The following is a 12,030-nucleotide window of genomic DNA, read 5'->3' on the forward strand; positions in this document are numbered from 1 at the left end:
ACACTCTCAACGGCTTTTAGAAAAACCCAGACCAACAATCGTTTATGACTAGAAGTTGCTTTTCTGGATTAACTGAATTTGAGAGAATATAACATAGTGGACAATGGCAACCCTGGAAACGATGAATATTGCTTCAAAGACTGCAGTGCTTTTCAGCCATATTATACGAATGCTCATTAAAGGTGATATGTGATATGTCATTTAGAGGGCGCCTATACAAAAGTGTTTCAAGGCGCGACAAGACAAGGGAGAGAAACAGAGGGAGGACAAGACAAACGATCTTACTAGGCCTTGTGTCATTCAGATCAAGTAAGTGCAACAGCGCAAACGCGCAGTAGAAAGGAGTGGTTGATGTACCACAGATAGGGAAGCGGGAAGTGCAATCAGCGTGGCATTGCTCTTAGTAACTGTAGCCAGGGCAGCACAGTTCTGGGTAAGTGCAAGGAGGCAGGGGACTGAAGAGGTTACAGTTACAGTCCTCAAGTGTGCGGTAGGCCAGAGGCAGTGCAGGGGAGACTGATCATAGAGGAGCCTGCTACCCAGTGAGACTCTGAGGGTAGCCAAACAACCAGTCAGTGCAGCAAACAGATAGGCCAGCAGGGGAGGGAGAGAGAGCAGAGGACAAAAGGAAGGTCTTGAGCTGCTTCCGGAACTCCAGGCGGTCTGGCTCAGAGGAAAGATTTCAGAGGGAGGTGCCTGCAGAGGTGAGAGATCTATCTTCCATTCTCTGCCTGGAGAAGTGTCTGACCCTTAGAGAGTTGGTGGCAGCTGAGCGAAGAGCTCGGGAAGGAAGGTATTTACAAAGGGAGCATTGGATGTAATGCGGGTGTTTGATGTACATGTTTATCTCCTTTCCTCCAATGTCCTCTATTGGAAAGGTCGTGCCATCCAGGGGCAACATTCCTCTGGAACAGTTCCCACAAGTGTAATGCTTTCCTTGGTAGGACACGCTCAAAATACGTAAGGCAATACCACACTCCTCCACATTGAGGATGATCCAGTGAGGGACCAGCTCACTCAGGAACTGTGGCATCAAAGACAGCCTCTCTTAGAGGACATAATCCAATATTCACAGAACTATTTCAACGTGTTCTTAAGAGGCCATTTCAACTTACGTGGAACAACGTTCCATCAAGATGTTAAATGTGCAACACAAATTAGGTACAATGCTATCGCAACAATTTATTTGTGTGCTATTTCAACCTGTACTCAACATTTAAAAGTCCAAACCCACCTAGATACAAACACATCTGGACACGCCCTTCAGGGGTCAAAGCCATCTAGACACAACATTATGTCATCAAGTCCTAAAAAGCACACCTTCTGGGAAGGGCATATGGCATAATGGGATGCTCAGTGGTGGCTCAGCTGGATGGATCGCCTAGCCTCTCTTTTGGGGTCACACCCACAAACATGCAAGAGTAGTATGCAACATTGGCCTATCTGCATAATAGAGGTATCCCCCGTAGGCGGGTGCACATCATCATCTCTAAGACAACAGTATCACATGGGACTGGCCCATTATCTCAATACATAATTACTTCATAACTGATCTGCTCTGAGAGACTCACAAAGGACAAGGCCCGCATAGACACGTCCATTTTGTAACAGCCATTAAGGAGCAAAGCCTGCAAATACCCACAATGCCCGTGAAAGAGGACTGTGGAATACATTTCCAACGTGGACAAACATTCCTGACACTGGCAGAGCCTTCCTGTGAAATACTCTTATGGGTGCAGAAGGCTTCAGCACACAACTCTCACCTATCTAAGGCGACAAAGCTCATGCAGACACAATACTCATCTGATAGAGGCTAAGAGTTGACATAACCCCAAACAACACTCGTCTGACTCCATATGAATGTGGGCCTGACTGGGCAACACCATGACCTACAGGGAAACCTCACAGGCTGGGGCTACAGTCTGTAGGATCCCTTTAGCTGGAGGGATAAGTTGCCTGTCGAAGACCAGAGCCTGTTCACTTTGCGGAGCCTCCAGGTGTGTTCTGCTTTCTGTGATATGAGCTTTTAGGATCTTTCTATTCCTAAAACATAACTGATGTGCAAGGCTGACCCACTATGATCTGCTTCACCTGAGAGGACATTCTGCCGCATTATGCCTTTGACTGTAAATTCTCTGTAACCTGAAGGAAAGCTCTGTTGGTTAATACAAGAGCCGGCCAGATCTGCGTAAAGTGATGGATAGGTTTGCATTAGATGGAATGGTAGAGAGAAGGTTAGGCATCCCCACATCAATCCCACAGACCATTCATCACCACATCCCAGAGCCCCCGAGGGCCGATAAACAAGGAAGAGCGTATATCACTTACCAGGTTTGCCAGAATATAGTGGTATCCAATGATGTTTTTCTCCATTTTGATGATCTGGCAACAGGAAGAAAAGGGGATTAATATTGGTGTTTTGTCATCACTCCTCAATATCCTATAAGTTATGCATGGACAGCTGTCTGGGTCTTGAAGCATCATGCCCAGTGGGCAGCTTACAACTCTTGCCATCTTGGACAGAACACAGACATGCCGTGGATGATATTTGGACATTACAAATCAGAATTCGGACAAAGCACAGAATATTTTACACAATTATTAAGGATTCAGTCCACATAATTAGAATTCAAGAAAAAATGTTGAGGCAAACATCCTCATTGTCTGCTCTGTGAGTGCAAGGAAAAATTCAGCAACATCATGACTGTGCTTTTCACCGTGGCTGACTAGTCACCTTGTCTGTGGATTGGACTTTTGTGGGTCTGCACCTGAGAATTTAAAGCCAGAATGCAGGGCCAGTGCAGATATCTGGGCATTCTGCGCTCAATGGAATTTCCAGATACCCCCAGATATCCTGGGTATAGGGCAACACTTGCCCGATTAAGGACCTGGCGGAATTCATTGAAATTCTAATTTATGAGGTCTTATTGAGCATCTTGACTGGCTCGGTCAGTGGCTTGCGATGTGTGCGGCGGCGCCTAGGGAACTAGGGGATTATTATGACAGCACTTCCCATCGTTTCTGTCTGATGTGTGCAATGCCTGCCATTACGCACATTAGAGGGACCATTGAGATACACTTCATGCAGGTAGGAGGTATTTCAACCTCAAGGATCTGAGAGACAAGATAATTCCCCAGAAATACACAAGAGCACCATTCCTTGGGAACTCTCCTTCTGGAGGAGGATGAGGGTCTACATAGCAAGCCACCATTTGAGAGATAGCCTTGCAGGAAACAGATGGAGGGGATAACTGTGCTTGGCATGCTGCAAGACAGTGTAACTGCTACTAAAACAAGTCCACAGTGTCAGGAGCCTGGCCTAGGGAGGCTTGCGGGGCATTGGGGGCAGCTGAAGAGCCCGTGTGTACTGCACTGAGTGGAATCACCTGCACGTTTTTTTTCCAAGCACCCTGGCACTAAGGGTGGGCATGCCTGCTAGAGAACAGGACCATCGTCTTACAGGAAAAGGCCTGTGAAAGACATGGTAGGTCAGAGCCTCTCACATGTCAATAGCATGCCAGGCGTGTCTCAGCAAAAGCCACTGAGAGGCCTCTCTAGCATTAAAGAGAAGGTCCAATTGGTCCACCAATCAAAGGATTGAAAAGTCATCCCTCGCGGTTGTGCAGGCCTGTGAAGATGTGTCCTATTATAGCAATGGGGGGTCACTCTTGCACGTCGTGAGACTTACATCTTAATGCAGGTCTTGAGAACGCTTTCCTTTGTCCTAGCCTGAATTACATGCAAACTCGTACTCCATTTCCCGATTTCCGCTGTGAAGAGCCCGTCCTGGTAGTTGAGAAGCTTTACTTACAGTAATTGGAAACAAGCACCCAGGTGGCAGGCAGGCTCACCAGCATTTCTGCTAATCGGTACTTCCAGCTGCTCCAGAGGTAAGAAGCACAGGCTTGCCCCAACGTACAGTAGGCGTTGCCTCGGGGTCAGCCAGGAGATGAGAGCATCTGAGTTCTCATCCTACCTTTCCTGCTCGACGAGATATGCGACCCTGGGTCATCGCTTATTCTATAAGTGGCACCCTCCCCTGATTTGCCCACATTGGGAGTGCCTAGGAATGCCTTCAATGCCAGGACTAAGCTATGCATATAAACATGGACATGTACAAGTCATCTGCTGCTTCATGTGACCTAAGTTGGCCTAGAGTCCAAAATCAACATTGCTATGATGTGTTTTTCCAATGATATCCAACATACTGCAACCATGCTGGAAAGAATCCCAAGGGCCTTACACATCAATAAATGTCCCCACCCAGCGCACAGGTTACGACAACACTTAAAGTGTATTTTTGCATTTCAAAGTCATTTTACACTGCAAAAATACACTTTGCACAGTTCCATGAATTCGGGTTTTTATCTGGTGTGTTAAGGTTTTCCTGGATCAGGTTTTATAGACAAGTATTTTCATTAGCTTTAAACTAAGTCAAGAGACATTACATGTCTTTTCACTTGAAGCATTCATTTCAATGCTCATTGCATTGGGCGAGGCCCAGGGCCTGGTGACATCACCTGCACAGGCTTATTTAGCACGTGCTTTCCCTATGGCTAAGCACCGTGCTCTGACAGTTGATGTTTGCCAGTAAAGATGTGTACACAGTGCTTCATTCTTTCCTTCGCCCCGATTGTGCTTCTTTACCGCCTGTGACGTGACGCAGGGGTGATGGGATCGGAGGCTTGTGTGTGTCTCATGTGAAATCATGTCTGCTAAAGGAAACCTATGCAATGTATGCGTGGTGAAAAGGACACAGGTACTGATGAACTTCTTCATCTTTTTGACCGTGGTATGATTCCCTTTTATGTTCTATGTTGTTTCTGTCCTGTGAGCGCCCTGAGGACCTCGGTCGAGTGGCGCGATACATTGAATACATATATAGATAGAACATGAATTGTATGTGATATGTTACACCCCCTCCAATTTACCAACAGCCAAAACACACAAGGCAAAAATATAAATATGCGATCCGGGCCACATGCTTTCCCACTAGATCTACTACACACAATTTACTATCACCACGCTGTAAACGATGTATGTGCTATAAGCTGTTCTTGTGTGTGCATGTGTGTGTGGGGAAGGGGAAAGAGAGGGGAGTGGAAAGAGGCTGTTGGTCATCAGCCACACAAGATGGCGGCCTGCAGAGACAGTATTTCCCACTTCACACATCTCTCCGATCAGGAGAGATGGACTCTTCCTCCACAAAACTCCTAATTCAAGATGCAGCTTCAACACATGCAACGTGTGATCCAAGCTTTGGGGTTGTGGGGGAATTGCTCGACATCACAGCTGCTCCAAGAATGTGTGTTTAAAGCATGATTTTAAACACTTTTCCTATATCTAGGAGTGCAAGTGTTTTCCCCTTAGCTGGACCATGCAAGATCCGCGATCCGCGCGGTATATAGTACGCAATGCAGTACCTGCAGTTAGTTTGTGATCATTGGGAGAGAGAACGCGTATTCAGTGACAGCCCAATCGCATCATGCCCCTTAAAGCTTTCCTAAGTATCAAGATATTACAGAGTGGGGCGAGAAAGTTACAAAAAAGGATCTTGCAATTTTCTAGACCTCGTGTGACATCACAATGGAGACCGACTTGTCCACTGTGTTGCCAAGTAAGACCTTGCAGTGGTTCTTTGTGGCCATCGGCACCTGCCGTCTTGGTTGTGCTTTATTTCACTTGCTATGTATTTATTCCACAAAGAAACAATTGATATTTATTCGACGTCCATCATCTCTAATATGTTCTGTCCTTCCTTTGTCTCGACTATTGTTCTATATGATTTCTCATGGTCACACCTGTCCCCCTTTTTCCTACACAGTATGGTGTGTGGGACTGTGACTTTGCTTTAACGATATATCCTGGTGCTCATGAGTGTATTCCATGTGGAGGAAACTATGTAAGTAGATTCTGTACATGTCTATGGATCTCCAGCTCATTGCACTTGCGACTCTGCTCCCCCGGATATAAAGTGATCATCAAGATGTCATTATCTCCAGTTAGTAGGCAATGTTTTCAATATTTCCTCTCTGGACTTCCTTTACTGGTCAATTGTCAGCAGAGCAGGAACCACCCTGCATCTTGGATCAGGTGCCCTGATATGTAGGATCAGAGGGTGTCTGAGATCATCTGATGCTTCTACAGCATCATACGCCTGAAGCCGGAGAATTCATGACTTGAAGCATCGCTACCGCAGTTCAACGCTTCATAGATGTCAGTACAGGGAAAAAAAAATTCCTGCGTAAATTGATAGATTCAATCTTTCTACTCCCTTCAATGGAAAGCTCTCAGATGTCACTAACAGAAACAGAATAGACCTAACTGTGCCCCCGCCCTGTCATGACATAGTGGGGTGCAACCTATTTAGGTCCTACAGATTGGGCCAAGAACTGTGTTATTTCTGTGTTAGAACAAGATGGATTCTCTGGCCACTTATTGCATGTTTCTGGGGTCTGCTTTCATGTTTGTGTTATGCCATTGTCCCCTTACCTGATATCTTGGTTTGTGGAGAGGTGTGGATGTGGGGGAGGGAGAGGGCAGTGGCATGGATGTGGGGCAGAGGGAGGGCAGCTTCATTCCATGAAATAGTATCTCTGGACTTACTTAAATCTAATGAAATTACGTGTTGCTTATAACAGATCAATCTAAAATTTCACAAATTAAATACCGTTGTGTTCAAGCATTTGGGTTTGCCATGGGAGTGACTCCTGTTCCTGTTCAGCCTACGACTAAATAATTGCTGATTCAATATTGGGCATGCTTGCTCTAATTCAGGTAATGCCTGCTGTAATATTCTCCAGTACCCATTTCCCCATCGGAAATTCTGATTATACCGAAAGGTAAGGGATGATACAGATGTGTGCAGGGAGTACCGATTTCGAATCCCCACTCATGCCTATGTTTTCTCCCTCCTGGCAGAGTTTGCTACCACAACCCAGGTGCATTCCCAAACAGCGACTTGACGCTTGCCTCTGGGCCACCAGCAATAGATGCAATGGACAGCAGCTGGAAATTCAAGATCTCATCTGGTTGTTGCTGCTTGTTTAATGGAGGACACTCACTCTGGGGTTGCAGAGAGAGGCGAGCATACACCATGGGGGAGCTGCAGCTGGGGCAGGCACCTCTGGGTTTTCGGGAGGGATGAGAGTGGAATCCACTTTCAGCGATATTTCAATTCTCCAGATTAATGTCAGGAGGCAAGAGCCCCATGATCCGGCAACTGCTGGTTAACACTACCTGGGTTAGTATTGCATTCAGCCGATCCGATTCACAGTCGATGACCACTTGCCGGTCCTTGCTCTTGTCTAGGTCCTGGAAGAGCAGCCGGTAGCCCTCCTCAGTGGTGGTCTGGATGTTCACCGCCGTCACCTGCCAGTTCTTCTCCGCTGCTGTGTCCAAGACTTTCTGCAGGACCGTCAGGCCTGTTGAGTTAGAGAATAGGTCAAGTGGGCAGGACTGCATCATTTTGGGGAACCTTCTCAGAAAACACATGCATTCATGGATCATAAAAGACATCCCTCTGACAAGCAATACGGAGTGGACCGGTCAGTAATGTGAAGAAAAGAAAAAAAGACTAAGCAGTTACAAACAGTTTGATCAATGTTGTATCCACTTTGCTGATTCATTTGGCATACAATAACATAGTGAAAATAATATCTTCTCGTACTTTGCCATGCCCACCAGGATCGAAACCTATAGCTCTTATACCCAGTTGCCCGCAACAGCACATTCACCCACTAAGCTGTTGGAACAGCATAGGTAGTGTCTCACAGATGAGTCAATGAAGGTGAACATACATCTTCCAAAACACTAAAGACACGTATTGTCTAATTTTGAAACAGCTGTAAAATGCGATGGAGTTGTTTAAAAATTCTGAACCAAACTCTCTACTTGTTTCTGTGCTTTTTGACAATTTTGATTGACATTTCTTGGGTGGGGGCATGAAGCGAGAAATCCACTTCATGTTTTTGCATGCTCAATGCAGGAAATCCTTCAGCGGCTCTCGCCACCCACTCCTTTACACACTTAAAAAGGTTGCCTTCTTCACATCTCAGCTCTTGACTCTTCCAAAACTACATACGTCACCAATCTCATTAATTTTCACCACCGCAAACTTTCCTCCATTCTTCAAGCTATGCGGGTGTGCTGGCTCCTCCTCACTGTTGTGCTATCACCTCTTCACTATCTGTAAATTACATTGCCCATTAATTCCCCTCTAAAATTGAAAACTTTTGTGATGCCCTCACCTCACGTCTACCCCCGCCCTCCACTCTCTTCTTTCTCCCCCAACATCTATCTCTACCACTAATTTCTTCCTCGTCTTCCTCTCAACCCCTCCCTGTCAATTGGCACCAATCCTAAGGAACAGCAGCTTCTCCTGCACCCGTGCTGACCCATTTTCCCATAAGCAGTCAGTGGGCTGGCACTTCTGACCTACTCTTATCGCTGCTCCCTCTGCAACTTCTTGCTCTGCAAAGGAATCTTTCCTGCCTGTTGCAAGGTGGCAACTCCTAATCTTAAAGAAACCCTCCGCTGACTGCAACAATCCCATCAAATATTGGCCCATTCCTCTCCTTCCTCACTTCCCCTAAATCCTTGAATATTTCATCTTTAATTCTAGGACCCTCTCCCAACTAGATTTTGCAGCCAGCATTCCAGCGAATCAGCCCTCACCCACATCTGTGTCTGACATCTGCTCACCACTGAAAGTGATCCTTTAAATCCTACCAAAGTCATCATTAGCCTTGGATACAGTGGATCACTCTTCATTTCTTCATACCCTCACTGACCTTCAATTCCAGGACACTGCCCTTGACTGGGTTGCCTCCTACAAGTCTCATTGGCCCGTCTCCATTTCTTGGAACTCTTCCCAGTCTGAGACAACTTTTCTCCCCTTTGGGGTAACCCAAGACTCCCTGCTTGTCCACACATACTTCAGCCTGTTTACCTCCCCCCTCAGCCAGCTGATCTCCTCCTTTAGTTTCTCCTAGCATGTCTTTGCTCATGACTCTAGGACTGCAGTAATCTATCTTCCTGTTTCCTCCATTCACCCGTGCACTTTGATCTGACTTTCTCTCTCCTTCCACTGAGGCACACAAACGCCACCATTTGTTCATTCTAATACAATTCTAGCCAGGATTCACCTGCTCAATATCAGGAAAAACTGCCCACTCCTCACTTATAACTTTACCAAAAACCCTCATGCAGACCCTGCTACTCAACCACCCTTTACAATTGTCCTTGCTCCTCTCCCACTTCCGAAGACTACCGCTATGCCTGATAGCATTGCATGAAGATGTGGTCCTTCCTTAAATTTCAACTGCTTGATTCCAAATCCCAGCATGAGCTGGCTCCCCCACCAAGCTCACACTTTCACCCGCTATTCACATCTGTGCAACCTACACTCTAGTAGGCTACTCAGTTTTTAAGCATTTTAACGTGCATATTACAACACATATGCTCATTTAATTTTTAGGGGGGTGGGAAAGGGCAGACAAGGGTTTGGGGTGGTAGTGAAAATCTAAAAATAAGTTAGGGGGGGCGGGTTGGAGGGAAACCCCCCCAAAAAAAGAAAAACGAAGAGCGTTTTCATTAGAATGTACACGTTAAAATGCCAGGGGATGAAATTGCAGGCGATGAAATGACATAGAACCTTCTTCTCAGTCCTGCTTCTTCTCTCTCCTCCAACCACACCACTTAAGTCCCTCCCTCTTCATGTGAAAAACACATCTACAACCCACCGCTGCACATCTGCACTAACGCTCCACCTCCTTTACCAACGCGAGCGTCTCCACTTAATCACACATTTATCTCCCTGTCTACCCTTCAACCACCCGCTCTTGTACGTACCACCCAGTATATATTAAGTCCCTTCAGATTAACGTAATATGCCTGTTTTGTTCAGTTCCCGGTGTCTCTTTCATGTATTATCGGTCACCCACTGGTCAGGTGATCATGACCACTCCTCTTTAGGTATGGCCACCCACTCAGGAATGACCATTTCACTATTGTGTCCTTTTTGGCAATGTGTCTGGGTGAAATATCTTGGACCCACAAAAATAAAATGGTACGATGTTCATTGATCGGCAGTCATTTTTCCGATGGGCTTTTTGCTGAATGTATTTCTTGAAAAAACCCATTGAAGAAATAGGGGTGTGTGGGGAACCCAGGGGTGGAGGGGATTGAGAATACTGTTAAATCATTAGGGGCATTAGTGGGGAACCCCCCAAAAAGAAAACAAAATTCGATGGGTTTTTCAGAAAAAGAATTTAGTAAAAAAAAACATTGAAAAAATGACTGTCGAAAAAAAGAACATAGAAGCAAATAAAATACAAAAAATACAAAATACTCATATTGTGACGTGGACTTGCAGCTGCAATGTCTATGGAGTTTGCCTGCTATTTTGCATCACAAAAGAGCAGGTGGAAACAATAGGGTTCCCCTTCAATGACTATGGGTGCCATCCCTGATCATTTCCATGCACGAAGGTGCGCACCACAATAATCAAGTGGATTGTATGCATATGTAGTGGAAAATGCCTCGGGAACCTGGGAATTTACCCGAATTTCTATGCCATTATCTTGTTCATGATGCAAATTAAAAAAAAAAAAAAAAAAAAAAAACAAGCAGAGTGGGCTGTGACTATGGAGTCTGTGAGGCATAAAGCCATGCTTACAAGTGCTATTCACAAAAGACGGCAATCAAAGTCTGAACCTTTGATTCCCAGGTTACACACAGGTGCATTGACCAAATAAGCTACTGCAAGAGCTTAGGTACTATAACAACACTGAACACAAACCAACTGAAAATAATCCCCCTTTGATGTTCCACGTGAGCCCTTAGAACAACTCAAATAATGAGATGTAAATAGACAAAAATGTATGCAACTTTGATTGTTTACATTGCTTTTAAAATGCTATTTATACAAATCAACTTTTCTGTTTATGCTAAAAAAAGTGTCCCTTTCTTTTTTCTTTTTTTATTGTTTGCTTGAGTTCACAACCTTTTAACAAGCAGAGAATAACAAAATACATAAACACATTTAAAATACATAGATTAAACATAAATTAATCATGATTGTTCATCTTGAGATACAGTGAATGAAACTCGTTGATATATATTACTTCAATTAACTTAATCAAAGAAGTTGACTAAATACATTCAATGTTAATGTCTTGTAAAAACCATTTAATACCTAAAATCAATGGTAGATAATACCTCCTAAAAAAATAATGGCCACACTTTATCTTTGGAAAGTGTCCCTTCCACGTATTTTTTTGTAATATTACAACATCGTCAGAGAAAATGGGGCTTGATGAGTAAGTTTTAGAGTTCTATGTTTCAGTCCCAATGTCCACACCTAAGTGTCTACAGCTACATAAGGCTAAATTGTTACTTCCATCCCTGAATCCAGCTCATAGTACCATACAAGGGTTTCATCTTCAGATGCCTTTGTTACCACTGCTCATCAGGCCCCAAGCTAATCACCTGATTGGTGATCTGTAAACACACTTTATTAGATGTGTCATTGCCTAAATTCAGCACCAGTAAACATTTTTAAATATGTATTTAATTGCAATAGAATACATAAGCCATACAATAAAAATTAACCAAAATACACCAGAACAGTACATTGTTGTGCACTGAAAACACTACAATGCAGTGTATGTCAATGCAAATGTGGGATTGCTTTGAAATCCCATGATATGCAGATGTTGATACCTTTTATTGGACTAATTGGAAATAATATGCAGACATTGAACAGTTCATTAGCTTTGAAAGACACACAGATCTCTTCATCAGATGGTGCAGAGTGACATGATTGGTAAATAAAAACCTAAACGACTGTTAATTCGCGAAGTAAAGGAAAAAAGGAACCTTTCAAACATTCAAAGTTACATTTTAAAAAGATGTATTTTCTTAAAATCCGGCTCTGAACTGGAAATGTGGACTGTTTTCAAACCTTTCTTTGTATGCGCTCCCTGCTTCTAGGAATGTTATGGTCTTTTAGACAAGACACCAATTCGA

At 44.3% G+C, this 12,030-nt stretch overlaps 1 protein-coding gene across 4 annotated transcripts in view; it reads right to left on the reverse strand.

Annotated features, from left to right (window-relative positions):
* Positions 1–12,030, reverse strand: part of GRIA1 (glutamate ionotropic receptor AMPA type subunit 1) — a 774,249-nt gene that overhangs the window by 296,519 nt on the left and 465,700 nt on the right. For 2 of the 4 annotated variants that reach the window (XM_069653990.1, XM_069653989.1), the window contains exons 4-5: positions 7,240–7,424; positions 2,329–2,382 (exon numbers count right to left, since the gene is read on the reverse strand). In XM_069653990.1, the coding sequence (XP_069510091.1) occupies positions 2,329–2,382; positions 7,240–7,424 (239 nt within the window). Of the gene's footprint in view, positions 1–2,328; positions 2,383–7,236; positions 7,425–12,030 lie in introns of all 4 variants that reach the window. The other 2 variants (XM_069653988.1, XM_069653986.1) reach the window with 1 other exon arrangement.

This window comes from Ambystoma mexicanum, chromosome 3q, assembly GCF_040938575.1.
Source record: "Ambystoma mexicanum isolate Mex_15411 chromosome 3q, UKY_AmexF1_1, whole genome shotgun sequence".
Taxonomy (NCBI): domain Eukaryota; kingdom Metazoa; phylum Chordata; class Amphibia; order Caudata; family Ambystomatidae; genus Ambystoma; species Ambystoma mexicanum.